Source organism: Microchirus variegatus (assembly GCF_963457635.1).
Source record: "Microchirus variegatus genome assembly, chromosome: 3".
In the NCBI taxonomy this organism is placed as follows: domain Eukaryota; kingdom Metazoa; phylum Chordata; class Actinopteri; order Pleuronectiformes; family Soleidae; genus Microchirus; species Microchirus variegatus.
The window spans coordinates 9,665,660-9,682,171 of record NC_139804.1 but is presented as its reverse complement, the minus strand read 5'-3'; the positions used below and the strand labels follow the sequence as shown (position 1 = coordinate 9,682,171).

Here is a 16,512-nt window from a genome sequence, read left to right as displayed (position 1 = left end):
AGCGCTCATTCCCAGAGCGGCGGCTAACGTTAGCTTATCCAACGACCGTTGCAACATCAAAGTAGGTTTAATTAATATCCGTTCTCTCACAAGCAAAGGACGTCTGCTCTATGACCTGCTCCTCGACCGCAAGTATGACTTTTTATATCTAACCGAGACGTGGCAACAACTTAATGATTTCTCTCAGCTCAATGAAGCTACACCACCTGGGTTTGTTTACTCCAGTCAGCCCCGTCTCACCGGAAGAGGAGGAGGTCTCGCGATAATTTATCGCGAGACCTGGAAGATCTCGTCTGTCAAACTGATCTGGCTCATCTATCAGCCTCATTGCGACTCCTGCCCGTCTGACCACCATCGGGGCCATGGAACTCCCTTACCCCCGGCATCAGGAACATTGTCTCGTTCGCCATCTTCAAATCCCATCTGAAAACCCACATTTTTTAACAGGCCTACTCCCTCTAACTCTCTAACTCTCTACCCGTTGCTCTTACCTTTTGTTATTTTTTAATTTTTATTTTTAATTTTTATTTTGTTGTTGTACGGCGACCTTGAGTGTCTTGAAAGGCGCCTTAAATATAATGCATTATTATTATTATTAATGATTCACAGAGATCAAACAACCTTAATTCAAATACAAAGATTATGGTTTTAAGACCCCCAATACTGTGATTTGAAGCATGTAGTGGCTTCTTACAAACTTCAACTTGAACAATTTTGAAAAAACGAAAATCCCTCATTTTGAAAAGTGTTTTACTCGTTTTGCACTGGGCCGACTTGCGCTCTCTTTGGCCGTGGTGGGCCACATTTGTGTGTCTTAATTGTGCCCTTGAATGCAAAGTGTGAATTTTATTTTCAATATTTATTTTGTATATATAATCTATTCATATATGTTTAAATAAATACCAAATGTTCTGAAATACTATAGTGTTTTTATTTGTCATTCAGTTATTATAAACATATTTTATGTTATATAGGATGTTATAGAATGTAGCCTAATAGCATGATAGAACATTAAAAAATAACGTCAGTTAATTAATTACTTTTACAATGTGGTAATTGAGTTACTAACTCAATTACTTTTTTGGATAAGTAATTTGTAACTATAACTTATTACTTTTTTAAAGTTAGATGCCCAACACTGTCAATGCTCACCTGCTAGCTGGCTGTAAACTGTGGAATGGTATCCCTGAATGGATTGTGCATCATTACTCATCCTGTACCTCATTGTACATTGTAACTCATTGAGACATGCCTCTGTATAGGAAATCCATTCCACAGTGTGCAGCCAGCTGGCATAGCAGTCAGGGAATCACTTGTGGAGACATTTCAGCAGACAATGTTAAAGCACAGACGGATCGGATCGGATCGTACATCTCTACAGTCTGTATCGGAACCAGATACCTGAATATGATAATATTAGACTGATACCGGGTCTGTGATATCGGTATCGGCCATGAAAAAGGGACATAGTCAAGTAGAATGTCATAGATTTTTTTAGAGTGCCATACACTTATTAGGAGCAATTTAAGATTACAAAACAAAAGTGTAAAAATGCAGGAAAGCTAACTATAGCTTTAATTATTACACTGTATATGAAGGGAAGATTGGATTGGAAATGGAAAATGAACCATATCAGCTTTTTTTTTTATGACAGGAAACCGTCAGGTCCAGTAGTGACTGAATGATTTATTTTTTTCAAGGTTTATGACACAGGTTTATGGTCTACATTTGGTTTTATAGACACTGTTGCATTGGAATCTGTCATTTTACAAATCCTCCTTGCTTTTTTTCCTTGACAGGATGACACAGAGCCCTACTTTATTGGAATATTTTGTTTTGAGGCTGGTATCAAGATCATCGCCCTGGGCTTTGCCTTTCACAAAGGCTCCTACCTACGTAATGGCTGGAATGTAATGGACTTTGTGGTGGTCCTAACAGGGTGAGTAGCACTGGCCTAATGGCTTATATAGCTCCTAAGTGACAGAGCTGATGGGCAGCAACGATTAATGACATGTGTGACATTGTGTGTGTGTGTGTGTGTGTGTGTGTGTGTGTGTGTGTGTGTGTGTGTGTGTTTGTGTGTGTGTGTGTGTGTTATATTTCTAACGATCAGTAGAGCAGACAGAGCCTCTCCAGATGACAGGGTGTTTTCTTCTTGGTATTGTCCACAGCAGATGTGGAGGAAAATAGAGAAAATGTCCATTCTGCGTTTTATAATTAATGGAAATGATACACATTTGCTTTTCCAGTTTCCATATTTCGGGTTTTCAGTGAACAGAGACACTGTGCGCTGGTTTCACCTCCCTGAGATGGACTGTGTTAAATATACTGGCCTTTTCCCTGTCTGTTTTTAAATATCTTCTTAAAGCAGAACTATGCAGGATTTTTACCCTAATTAAACAGCTTCAGCAATGTCATTGCGATGGTTAAAGGTCTTGTTGCTGGGCAATTGGGGGCTGTCTCCACTCCCCCTACTAGTTGACAGTGAAGAGTTTTTACAACAGTGAGGATAAAGAGGTGGACAATGGATGGGTGGATGTTTATGGTGGTGTCGTAAAAATATGTCAAATATGTAAATTGTAGGAGGAGCTCCGTGGACGAAAACGTGTGAAAAAGCGATTTTGCAAAGTTCTGCTTTTCCTCGGCCTTTGACACTATTTGAATCGTTGATGCTATTTTATTTTTATTTATTTATTATAGAACATTGGTCCACTGTGAACGTTTTAAAATGCTTAACACATGCTTAAATGGATCATTGGATTGGATTGGAAATATGTGGCAGCTCGGAAAATCAGTACAGTGAAATATCACAATATTTTGCATCTAAGCATGGAATTTTGTGCCATATAATTTTTTAACTGATGTTACAAATAAAAATGTAAACCTTTTATGGATTAGCATTAAAAAAAGTCCATTGATGTTTCAGTCCACTAGATGGTGCCAAGTGCTCACTAGGACTGAGCGATTAGATGGATCCTGTGATATATATCGATATTTTATTTTCCCATAAAGTATCGACTCAGCTGCGAGTATCGATACATTAAGTCCCATTCAAATCCCCCCATGTTCTGCCTGGCACTCTGCCCGTGATCGGCGATTATGTCAGCCAGCCGCCAGTGTTACTCGTCTTTACACAGACGGCAACGTCTCGCTCTGACTGTGTAAACAGGAAGAGCGAGACGTCGCCGAGGAGATTCAAGAAAATGGCGGCGAACATAAGTACATAAAGGCAGATGTGTGGGAGCACTTTGGGTTTAAAAAGAAGAAGGCGATGCAGTTTTTCGTGCCAGGCACCAGAGTCCAGTCACCGTTTACCAGTTAGCTCCTTTAGTGCCGCCAGTGCACCTACAGTCGAACTGGAGCGGTCTGTTTATCAAACAAAAAACCAGCGTACCTGTAAACTGCGTATTTGTGCCTCTGTTTTTAAAGTTTAGCGTTACTTTTGAGACTCATTTTAACAATAGAGTCATGTAAACATGACGTCACACCCGTCTTTTTCCGGTCAGTCGTCATGGAAATGCAGCATGTGTTAACGCCGTTAATGGCCCAGCACTAATTTTAAGTTAAATGCTTAAATATGGTTCTTATTGACTGTTTTGGGAAAGCCATGGTACTATGTTTACTTACCTGGTGGCTAGACTGGCTACCTCATATGTTCAGTGTAGGTCTGTAATCAACCAAAGAAACTCTTGGTCGACTCTTGGAATGGAGTTCAACAGAGTCTGACGGCTCTGACAGCCATGGAGCGACAACAACCCACTGGGCTGGACTAAACCAAAATAGTGGAAAACAAGGGGGGTGTTCTATGAAGACAGGCTGTTATCTGTGAAACACGGGTACTCTAAAACACCCCTATTAGACTTGGTACTTTCCTCCTAATGAAATTCACCATAAAAAAATAACAATAATAATAAAAAAAAATTACTAGACCAATCACAATTTTGGTCGAGCCAGAGCGTGTCGACCAATTAGTCGACCAGTCGACTTTGACTTTACAGCCCTATTAGTTTTACAAATGTATTCGTATTCGTGAGTAGAATAAGTAGAATACCTTTAGTATAGTAGGTGTGTGAATGATCAATAATCATTATTATTGGCAGTAACAGAGGGCCCTAAAATTTAGCTTAGGGCCCCATGGAGGATTGGGCCGGCCCTGGCTTTTACAAACGCTCAGTTAGCCGAAGACTATGTTGCTGGACCAGTTTCTGTCGTTCCCTGATTGTCTGCAGAGTAAACAGAGAGTGAGTCCCTTGGTACAGGATGAAAGAGCTAGAGGGAGAATGCTGAGTTGTTGAGAGTGCTGTTGTTGTGTTGGGGGAGGGGGGGGGGGCTGGACTGTTGGGGGTTTGTGGGGAAAGGACGGGGGAGGCAGTGGAGGTGGAGGGTGCTGTTACGCTGCAGAAAGTCCTGGCGGCACTTGCAGGGAGCGGTGTGGCCTCACTTACATAATGACACAGATATTTATTTGGCTCATCTATGGGGGGTTTGTGTTAGGAACATCACTGCAGTAAACAGAGCCTCTGTAATTCCCAAACCCCTCATCAACGCTGTGGCCCCGCCCACTGGAAGTCTCCAGAAGCCATACTCTATTACTGCTGAGTGAAATGACCGGGAAGCAGTGAAAATTATAATGCCATCCACCGGAATGAGTCTGGTTTTGGTGGAATGACGCAGAGATCTGTGTGTGTATTTGTGTGTCTGTTGTGATTCAATGTTGTATGATTGAATTAATGTTATTAATTAATTATATTACTGAATTTCTTAAGAATATCAAAAAGGAGCACCACTCCTCTCAAAGCGAGAAGAATGACAGAAGGACACCCTAACCCTATCAGTTATCACTAATTAATAATAAGTATATTAATATGAATTAGGATTCAATTTAAGAAGGGAAGGTGTGAGGCCGTACACTGGCTTCTTTCAATTACCCTGGTCACAAACAAGCAAGCACAAAAGACAGAAACAGTACTTTAAGATAAAGGTTACACATACATACATTTATTAATAACAACAAAAACAAACATCAGTCCTCTAATCTAAAATAACTACTGATAAAACCGTTTGAATATGCATAAAAAGTAGGGATGGGAAAAATAATCGATTATTCGATGCATCGTGATTCTCTCTAGAACGATTCCGAATCGATGCGGATAAGTTAATAATCGGAATATAAAAAATATTAATTACTTCGCCTGCTGCAACATTCTGTTCGCTTCGCTCGCTGCAGAGCCAGGGTTTCCCCCAGTGTATTATAAGCCTAGCAGGCCACCAGGCTTTACTTGCCTCCCCGCCAGGCTTTGCGTTGCTTGTTTATTTATTTAAAATAGATTGTTTTATTCACCTCGGCTTCTTCTATACCGGGGAACAAGAGTGCACGTTCCCCAATGTAATCCGCGCAGCGCACGCTTGTCCAGGTGCCGATTGAAACCCAAGTCACTACCAAGTGCGTCATTATTACGGTTACATCGTTCTTGTCAATAAAGATGTTATATTTAGGGATGCACCGATAATTCGGCGGTCGAAACACAGCTAAAACACGGTGGAACAGAACCTGTTAAACACTGGAAAGTCTCTGCGCAAAAGCGAAACTTGGCTGCGTGCGGCACAGATTATGAACTCCCCCGCGACATTCACTTCACACCAGAGAAAATTCTCTCTCTTTGAGCAGTTAACTAAAGACATCAGCTCATCTGATGCATCTGTTATTCCCTTAATTGCAGCGTTAAAGTGTCTTCTTTCACAAAGATTAAGACCACGGAGTAAAAACGATGAAAAGTGCGCTCTGCTCTTTAGAGTCTGTCACCAAGTTTTACTCTGATCTACTCAGATCCCCTGCACTTCATCGAGAATGTACTCCATCCTCGTCATAAAGATCATTATTTTTATGTGGGGATAAAACACATAGAGAAATTATCCAGTCTGCTTTAGATATGAAATGAGTGCTTGGAGACGCAGAGGAGCGACGAACGGCGCAGGAGAGGGAGAAGAGAACAGCACAGGGGCGGTGCGCAGAAATAAAAGGTTTGTCTGCACCAGATGAGGGGTCACTACCACTTTTATATTTATATTGCTTCATTTTACTTTTAAATGTAACCATTGCATGGCTTGTTTTAAGATTCACTGGTCGATTACTTAATTAATATTTAACTTAAGTGAAAAAAATTTATATTATTTATTTAATTTCAAGAGTGTCTTTTTGTAAGACTCTATAGTTGGTGTTTAAGTATTGTTAATAAATGTCTTACAATAACACATAATAGTCATAATTAAAAATTTCCAGTGAACTTTTAATTATTATAAATTTTTTTACAAAAACGCCGTGGGCCGGAGAGGCACCACCGGGCTTAGCCGACCGTGGGCCGGAACGTCAATGAGAAATTAAATCTTCCCAGGAAGAGAGCCCAACGAGCCTGCCGAGAATTGAGACACGGAGGTAGGCCAAGTTCTTAGGGTCGGTCCAGACCACGAAAGGTTGGGCGGTCCCCTCCAGCCAGTTTCTCCATTCCTGCAACGCCAGAACGACCGCCAGGAGCTCCTTGTTCCCTACGTCGTAATTCTTCTCCGCAGGTGATAGGCGGCGGCTGAAGAAGGCGCAGGGATGGAGCTTCTGGTCGCCTGGGTCGCGCTGGGAGAGGACCACTCCCATTCCCACTCCCGTGTCCGAAGCGACGACCTCCACCGTGAACTGTCTCTCGGGATCTGGGTGAGACAGGATGGGTGCCAAGGTGAATCTCTCCTTGAGGTGAAGAAAGGCTTCGTGGGACCAACAGAAAATCTGTTTGGGAGAGGTGATTCTTGTTAGTGGTTCAGCGATACGGCTATAGTCCTTTATGAATCTACGGTAAAAATGTGCAAACCCGAGGAACCGTTGGAGTTGTTTGCGAGTAGCAGGAGTGGGCCAGTCTTTAACTGCCGAGATTTTAGCAGGATCCAGAGAAAGTCTTCCCTGCTCTACAATAAAACCCAAAAAGGGTACGGATCCTCAGAAAAAATGAGGATGTCGTCAAGGTAGACGAAGAGGAACTTGTCCAACATGTCGCGCAGAATGTAAATAACGAGGTGTTGGAATACCGCTGGAGCATTGGTCAAGCCAAATGGCATGACCAGGTATTCGAAATGTCCTAGAGGGGTATTGAATGCGGTCTTCCACTCGTCGCCCTCCTTAATCCGGACGAGATGGTACGCGTTGCGTAAGTCCAGTTTTGAGAAGTAGCGTGCCTTACTCAGAGGGCAGAAGGCGGCGTCGATGAGAGGGAGGGCGTACCGGTTCTTGACCATGATGTCGTTCAGGCCCCGGTAGTCGATGCAGGGTCTGAGGGATCCGTCCTTCTTTTGGACAAAGAAGAACCCTGCACCGACGGGAGATGAGGAGGGACGAATCAAACCAGATGATAGAGACTGGTTGACGTACTCCTCCATGCTCAGGCGTTCAGAGTGGGAGAGGTTGTAGAGATGTCGTGAAGGGAGCGAAGAACCAGGGAGAAGGTCGATGGCGTAGTCGTAGGGGCATGTGGTGGCAAGGACAGGCCCGGTCCTTTGAAAATACCTCGGCAAGGTCGTGGTACGCCTCAGGAACGCCCGAGAGGTCGGGAGGTGAAGGAGCTGGGGCTGGCTTGGCTGTAGAAGCAGGCTGTGCAGACCGAAGATACTGGGAGTGGCAGTTGATGGACCAGCTGGTGAGTTGCCCCGTGGACCAGTTGAAGGAGGGGTTATGTAGAACCAGCCAAGGAAGTCCCAGAACGATCGGAGCCGAAGAAGATGGTATGAGGAACAACTGGATCTCCTCTCGGTGGTTGCCGGATATGGTGATGGAAAGTGGAGCTGTTTGGTGTGTAACTTCAGCCAAAGGTCTGCCATCTAGGTCGACTAAGCTCACCAGCACTCCTGCGTGTGCTGGTGAGCTTAGTCTTTTGGGCGGAGAGGACAGCCAGAGATGAGATGACCAGGTTGTCCACAGTAAATGCACGCTCCGGACTTGAGTCGACGTTGCCTCTCCGAAGGGGTGAGTCGAGTCCGGCCCAGCTGCATGGGCTCAGTGTCGGGAGCATGAGTGTTGGTTGGTGAGTGTGTAGGGTGAGAGTGGTTAGGTGAAGGCTGACTATAAAGTGCAGGTACAGGTAACGAATGTCGCTTCTCGCGCCGTCTCTCCCGTAGTTTACCATCCAACTTAATAGCTATGGAAATCTCCGTTTCAAGATCAATTACTTCGTCATGTGTTGCTAGTTCATCCCGCAGATCGTCATTCAGACTGCGTAAAAAAAATACCCCAAAGGGCGGTATTATTCCAGCCGCTCTCTGTGGCAAGAATACGTAGGTTAACGGAGAAATCAGCTATAGATGAGTTACCTTGTCTGAGGTTTAGCAGGCGATTAGCGATGTCGTTACTCTGAGAAGGGTGGTCGAAAACCTGGCGTAGCTCATTAGCAAAAGCAGCGAAAGAAGTGGGTCTCTTGTAGGATTAGTGAACCTAGCAGCCGCCCATTGTGCAGCTTTTCCCGAGAGAAGGTTAATTAGAAACACGATTCTAGCATGATCGGTGGGATAAGTGGTGGGCTGTAGGTCGAACACAAGAGAAACTTGAAAAAGGAGGCTAGCGCAGTGGTTTAGCTCGCCAGAAAAACGTTCGGGGATTGGAACGAACGGTTCCCGAGCTGAAGCCCTGAGGGACTGATTAAGCGGAGTAACACTAGCTGGGGGTGCACAGGGTGGAGGTGGACGAAGTAGGTGGTTGAGGCTAACAGTTAGCTCTTGTACAGATGCGGCTATCTCTGCGAGTACCGTGTCATGTCTCCCGATTAACACGCTGTGTGCTGCTAGCGCCCGTCCCACTGCCTCGCTGTCTGCCAGGTCCATTTTGAATGAATGAATGAATGAATGAATGAATAGTTTTATTTCGGTTACAATAGAAAATATTTAAATGATATACAATTAATCGGTAAATATTACCACAGACTTACAGTCAACATTTGCTCACAACAAAATTATAAAGAAACTCTGTAACCGAAAAAGGAATAGGCTGAAGCCGAGGCTTATTTTTGCCTATCCTGTACATTCCATAAAATTACCCAAAATATCAGAAATACAATGAAGAAGAAAAAAAACAAACAAACAAAAATTAAAAAACATAACAAAAAATATACTCTAAATTCTTATTTCTTTATCATTTCACATTTTTAGTCATTTTACATTGTAGTCCTTTATTATTTTACCTTTCAATGTTTTTTTGAAACTGGACAGTGTTCTACACAATTTCAGTTCATCACTAAGTCCATTCCATAATTTAACTCCCAAAAATAAAACACATCTATATTTAACATTAGTTCTCACTTTACATATTTCAAAGACGCACAACCCTCTTTAGTTATATTTTTTTTCTCTCAGTTTAAAAAACTGTTGAATACAGGTGGGAAGACTTTTATTCTTTGCTCTAAATAATATTTCTAATGTTTTTAAATGTACAATATCTAAGAATTTTAAAATGCCAGACTTTATAAATAACTTATTAGTGGTTTCGCGATAGGAAACTTTATTCATTATTCTAATAACTCTTTTCTGGAGTTTAATTATAGGGTCTGCATGTATGTCCTGCATGTATTTCCCCAAACTTCAACACAATATGACATATATGGCATTATAAGAGAGAAGTACAATATACGCAGAAATTTATTATTTAACAAATCCCCTACTTTGTAAATAATACCAATAGATTTAGCTAATTTCTTTTTAATATATTCTATGTGTGGCTTCCAACTAAATTTATGGTCTAAAATTACTCCCAAGAATTTTGTATCATATACTCTTTCAATTTTTGCTCCATTCAGGAATAAGTTAATTTCACAATTAGCCTTAACACCACCAAACACCATAAATTTTGTTTTGTTTTCATTTAATGATAACTTATTCATATCAAACCATTCTTTTAACATGATCAACTCCTTTTCTACTGTTGTCAACAATTCTTTAATGTCTGGTCCTGAACAAAATAAAGTTGTATCGTCCGCAAATGTAATAAATTTCAACTTATTAAATACTGTACAAATGTCATTCAAATAAAGTATAAATAATTTAGGCCCCAATACCGAACCCTGTGGTACACCACAAGTTACTCTTCCAAAGTGTGACACAGTATTATAAATTTTTACATACTGAAACCTATTATTTAAAAATAACTTCTAATCCAATTTAATGTAACACCTCTTATTCCATAACACTCTAGTTTCTGTAGTAGTAAGGAATGATTAATCGTATCAAACGCTTTACGTAAATCAACAAAAACACCTACAGCATATCGTTTGTTATCTATAACTGTAGCTATATTTTCTACAAATTCCATCACTGCTAAGGATGTTGATCGGTTGCTCCTAAACCCATATTGATGGTCACTCAGTAACTCATATTTCTCCATAAAATGATCTAGTCTGTTTACAAACAATTTTTCCAGTATTTTTGAAAACTGAGGTAGCAAAGACACCGGTCTGTAATTTGATATAATATGTTTGTCACCATTTTTATAGATTGGTACCACCTTAGCCATTTTCATCTTATCAGGAAAAATACCTGTTTGAAAAGATTTATTACATATATAGGTAAATGGTTTCAGGACACAGTCCATTACTTCCTTTATAAGCGACATATCAATAGTATTATCATCTGTGGATTTTTTACTCTTAAACTTCCGTACCACTTCTAAAACATCACTTTCACAAACTCCACCAAGAAACATTGAGTTGCTAGTGTTGAATGCAAAATCATAATTATGGTCTACATCACTAATTTCCCTTGCTAAATTTGGGCCCACATTGACAAAAAAATCATTAAACCCATTAGAAATTTCCTCTGGATTATCAATAATTGAATCGTCATTATTTACAAAATATGTTGGAAAATCATTTTTACTACGTTTTTTTATCAAATCATTGAGCACTCTCCAGGTACCCTTAATATTATTTTTGTGTTCATGCAGCAAGTGATCAAAATAGTATTTTTTGTGCAGTCTCATAATAGACGTCAATTTGTTCTTATATGTTTTGTACTTTTCCTCCTTTTCCTTTGTTCTGTATGTGATAAATTCCCTATAGAGCCTGTTTTTCTTTTTACAAGCTTTTTCCAACCCTTCTGTAAACCATGGTTTTCTCTTATTTTTTTGATTTTGTCTAAACTCTTTAAATGGACAATGGTGATCATAATATGACAAGAATGTATCTAAAAATGCATCATATGATTGATTAGTATCGTCTACATATACTTCTTTCCAGTCATGATTCATAAGGTCTGCCTTGAGTGCCATAATTGCCTCTCGTGATTTTAGTCTAACTAAGTTACTAGTCTGTGTATTTGTTCCCACTTTAAACCTTTTGTTCATTTCTAACACAACAAAAACAGGCAAATGATCACTGACATCAGTCACTAACAGTCCACTAACTATTTTCACATCAGTTTCATTTGTAAAAATATTATCAATCAATGTTGCAGCATCTTTGGTTATTCTGCTTGGTTTTATAATTAACGGATGTAAACTCAAACTAAACATAATATTAACAAACTCTTCGGTTTTCATATGATCATTTGATTTCAGCAAGTCAATGTTGAAGTCACCACAAACCAGAATAGTCTTATCTTTATGTTTTCCATATAATTCAGAAATCTTCTCATTGAATTGATCAATACATGATCCCGGTGTTCTATAAATGCAACTAATTAATATATTTTTTGATTTTTCAACATCAATTTCAATAGTTATACATTCCATCACATTGTCAATAACAATAGTCATATCCCCGATAACTTTGCATTTAAAGGCAGTCATCACACACAGGGCAACACCCCCTCCCCTTTTATTACTCCTATTTTGCCAAACCATTTCATAACCCTCTAATCCTTCCTGTAGATTTTTTTCATCGCTCAACCAGGTCTCTGAAATTGCTATGATACTAAACTGTTGTTGAAGCTGTTGAAGGTAATCTTTAATTTTGGAGAAGTTACTGTAGAGACTCCTACTATTAAAATGAATCACTGAAAACCCCTCCATCTTCATATTGGAATTAAACTCATCTTCAGAATAGTATTCACAGTTCATGTCAATGTTCTGGTAGAAGTGGATCTCTGGATCAGTGTCATTTTCCAACTCATAATGCTTGTGATCTTCAAAGTTAAAACACTTAAAATCTGTGTGTTCACACATTTTTTACCATAATATGTTGTCACTCACAAGTAGTATTTTGCTGTACAGCTGTTTACCATGACTCAAAATAATGTGAAACATTTCCCCAATATGCCACCTCTTTACCAAATGATTCATCATTTTCCTTTGTATCGTTCCAGCTCATTAATGTCTCTGATGACCATCACTTTAGCCTGTTCTGGTGTGCCATTTAGTCGTATCATTATTCTGCAGTTCCTTGTCCAAGTGTCCTGAATCCGCTTTTCCCTTTACAGGATTCTAGCCTGTCTTGCAATTTCACCATTTCTCTTTGTCAGATGCTCATTCACATAAACCCCTGTGCCCTTCAAATGTTTTGCCTGCTTCAGCACCTCATTTTTGTATTTTCTACTCACAAATCGAATGATGATGTTGTTGGGCCTGTTGGACCTGATGTCCCGTCGTTGGGGTATAGTGTGGCAAGCAGCTATATTTCGACTGTCTATGGGAATGTCTTTGTTGTTGAGGAAGTTGATGACTTGCTGCTCAAGTGTGTGGAGTTCACCTCTTGGTGCATCCTCTCCCTCCTTGTCCCCTGCTGTAATCCGTGCGTAGGTACGGTGAGTTGTCTCAAGTCCGGATATCACAAGATCTTCCATCCTTGTGTATTGCTCCAAATCATCTACTCTTCTTTCCAATTCTTCAATTTTCTTGTCTTTTTCTTTGATCGCAGCATTCAGTTGTTTCACTTCTTCAATTAATTCCATTAGGCCCATCTGTTGCTTTGCCACCTTACTTAGCTCCTGTGTCATGAAGTTCAAGGATTTCTTAACTTCCTCCATATCTTCTCCGAGCTTCTTTGTTGCCATGTCTTTAGCTGATTAAAACAGTACTTAGCGAGGCAGAACAGACCCAGGTAGTCCAATTTTGCTGGTATGTTAACACTGCGGCCTGCCACCAAACGGCCTTCCACCAAAAGTATCCAAAACATCAAAAATGGCATGAAATAATAATACCAGTTTAAATTTTTGGTCAGATTGTAATTACGTAGTTGTAATTGTTGTAATACGTAATTGTAGTTACTGTTTCCCTTTACGGAGAAACCGATGACTATTATACGGAGGACCCGAATGCAGACAGAGCCACGAGGACAGTTTAAAGGACTTTATTCAAGCGAAAGGTAAGTATATACAACAACAGGTAGGTATGTGTATGTGTGTATGTGCATCAGTCTGCAGCAGGATGGTGAAGGATACGCCGTTCCTCTGTGGCAGATTTAAAGTTTGTCACATCGTCCCAAAAGGAACGGACTCACTCTGGATGTTGAAGCACAGGCGAGGTGGTGAGTAGTCGAGACGTCCTCCACAGGACGAACGAGGAAGCGGCGGCGTCTCGACGGATGCGAAGACGAGCAGCGGGGAATCTCTGGAAGCAGGAGGATCTGTGAAGAACCACAGGCGGAGTATGACGAGGAGGCGACAAGGAGGGAAGCAGGCAGAAGACGGATGTCAGGGACAAACCAGGAGCGTGGCGATCGTGGAGCTTCCGTGTCTTTGCCGCAGGCAGGAGACGTGGCGACCTGGAGAGGAAACGAGGTGAGTTCCTTGGGAGTCAATAGTTTCTAGGAGCAAGTAGAAAACGATCTTTACCTGCGGTAGCGAAACTACAATCTGACGCTGGAGTCACCGCTGGTTCCCGTTTAAGTAGCGCTCCTGATTGGAGATCAGGAGCAGCTGGGTGGAGATGCGCAGGTGCGGTGATCAACAGCGTCATCAGGATAAGTAGGTCAACCACGCCCCCTGCAGAGATAGAGCAAAGACACGGAGCAGCAGGGAAAAACTTGCAGAGATGAGTGAATGAATGAGTGTGGATTATGACACACGGTTAAACATCAGCGATATAGAACCAAAGTTAACTATAGTTCGCTAGTTTATCTTACTGATCTTCTCAGGCAAATTACAGCCATGTGTAACATGTGTGGAAAGAAAAGAAAAACACACATAAACAATAATAAACACAGTGAAACTATCGGGTGTGCACTACCCGTGTTTATAGTAAACTCTGAATAAGCTATTTGCCCAGACACAATTGCCGCTTACTATCAGTCGTCTGAGTCGACAAAGGAAAAATCTTCAAAGTTCGGCCAGCAAGACTGTAGATCTTCAGGGGTGTGGCCTCTTCCTAAAAACACATACGTCTGCTCACCTTGATAAGTAAGAAGAAGAGAATGAGTTGGCGTGTGTTCCACGTTTTTATTGTCTTCACTTCGGGGGCGGAGCATCCCGTGATATCCACCAATGGGTGAATAGTTGTCTGCGGTTGACGTCATATGCCGCAATGGCTTGTGGGAAATGAGTCCATCACAGACTGGACCCTCTGGTGGGATGGATTCTTCCTTTGTCTTCACCATGTGGCTTCTTGGCTTTTATGACCCAACAGTGTCCATAGGTTTTTGTTGTCTCAGATCAGAGTTTTCATATGCTTTGTCCCCATTTACATTATTAGGAATGCGATATATTTGACTTTATATGAGATATATGTGGATATAAAGCTGCACACAGGTTGTTTCTCTGGATTCATGAAAAGTTTCCTTTTCAGATGTTTGTGCTTCTCAAAGGAGAGTGACAATAGACTGTGAAATAAAATGTATGATCGATATTACATCTATATATAAATTGCAGGAACGTCTATCTGTGTGTGTGTGTGTGTGTGTGTGTGTGTGTTATGCACGTATCTCTCGAACCGATGGTCTGATTGATTTCAAACTTGGGGCCTGATTTACTAAGATCCCAAATAGAGACGGCCTGCTGATGATTTGTGCTTTGTAGGTGACCTTCTTAGATTGCTGCCACAATTGATTACTGGTGCAGAAGTGGTTAAGACTGCCCTATTTAAATGAGGATTTTCCGCTAGACAAGGGTTGTTAAAATGGAGAAAGAGAAAGAGCAGACTCAAAGGAAGCGTAAAGAATTTAGTATTTTACGCAGGATTGCCCTGATGCAGGTAAAGCCCCAACAGTACACACCACTTGTGAGATTCCACCAGAGGTGTAAGTTTCACTGTAGATGCCTCTGTGTCAGAGTAAATGCACATGGAACACAGCATGAATGAAGAATTTTTTTCTCTCGCCTTAAAAAATATTGCATTTTACAGCAAATATCACCTTTAAAATATGCATTAAGAGCTTAAAAAACGCATGGAGGTAATGTAACAACGTGCTGTGCAAAGTCTGATGCTGTTGAAGTGAAGCAGAGTAAAGTTACAGAGGTTTTAGTAAAGATATGTCTAGGAGTTCTCTCTTTTGGCACAGTTTGGCACCATATGTGCCATTTGAGATTTCTTAGGTACCAAATTATAAAAAAAATAAAAAAAGTATTAAAACTCGCTGTAAATGGATTCTCCCTGTGCGGTGCGTAATAACAACTCTGTGACTGCAGCGTCTTCAGTTACGCAACGCCATAGCTCTGGCTTACCTTGGTCAATCTGCGTAATCCAATGTATGACCCTCCAGTCCTCACATGGATTTTGAGATGCTCTATTCAACGACAAAATGCCAGGAAAGTGTAGTTTCAACGAGTGTGATATGTGTCCAGATTTTTATCGTCTGCTTCTTACAGCTCAATAAACTACCCTCTGGAAAGGGCTACCAGAACAAGTATGGTGGACAACTCGAGTGTCTTTAAGAGGTTTTATTCTAAACACAACTCAATACACTACTTAATAGGTTGTAAACCGGCAAAGCATACAGGTTCTGATGATCAGTTACAGATGAAAACACACAAATAAGGGGTTGGTTATATATAAGAAGTGCCTTGGATGTTAAGGCTTTGATTGCGATTGCTTTGATGACGATCTCACTCTGATTCCGTACAGAATGCGCTGAATAACTGCTAGAAAGTTCTACACCTCCCACTTGGCTTCCTGGTTCTTGAACCCAAGTAAGCCACAACAACAATCCAAACAGTTTGAGATTACAGATTACAGTTAATCCATCAATGATACTACATGCTACCTACATCAACACATTTCACATTTCACTCTACGTGCACAATTAAAGGTTTGTTCCATAAACAACGTACATTGATTACATGCCGATCAGTCCAGGATGAACTAGTGTCCTCATGGTGTCTTGGTGGTGATGGTTTACTTCTGCTCCTCCACTGGTAGCAGGACTACCAGTCGCCTGACATCCCTGTGGAGGGTGGTGGAGAGATGGCTTTCCACTGCTGTCCTAAAGCTTCTCAGATGTTTTTCCAACTCCACGTCCTCGAAAAGGGCGGGATGGGTTCCACTCACGATCTTGCCTAGGGGACCGTCCGATAGTACTAGGTTGCCAACTTTTTGTAAGGTGTGGGGGGCAATAGCCCCTTCTC

The 16,512-nt window shown here is 41.1% G+C and overlaps 1 protein-coding gene across 1 annotated transcript in view; it reads left to right on the top strand.

The window, feature by feature from the left end:
* The window catches only part of cacna1ba (calcium channel, voltage-dependent, N type, alpha 1B subunit, a), a gene marked incomplete at both ends in the record, with an annotated part of 225,712 nt that overhangs the window by 12,782 nt on the left and 196,418 nt on the right, over positions 1-16,512 (top strand). The window contains one exon of the mRNA XM_083887152.1: positions 1,800-1,939. Within this exon, the coding sequence (XP_083743278.1) occupies positions 1,800-1,939 (140 nt within the window). The remainder of the gene's footprint in view (positions 1-1,799; positions 1,940-16,512) is intronic.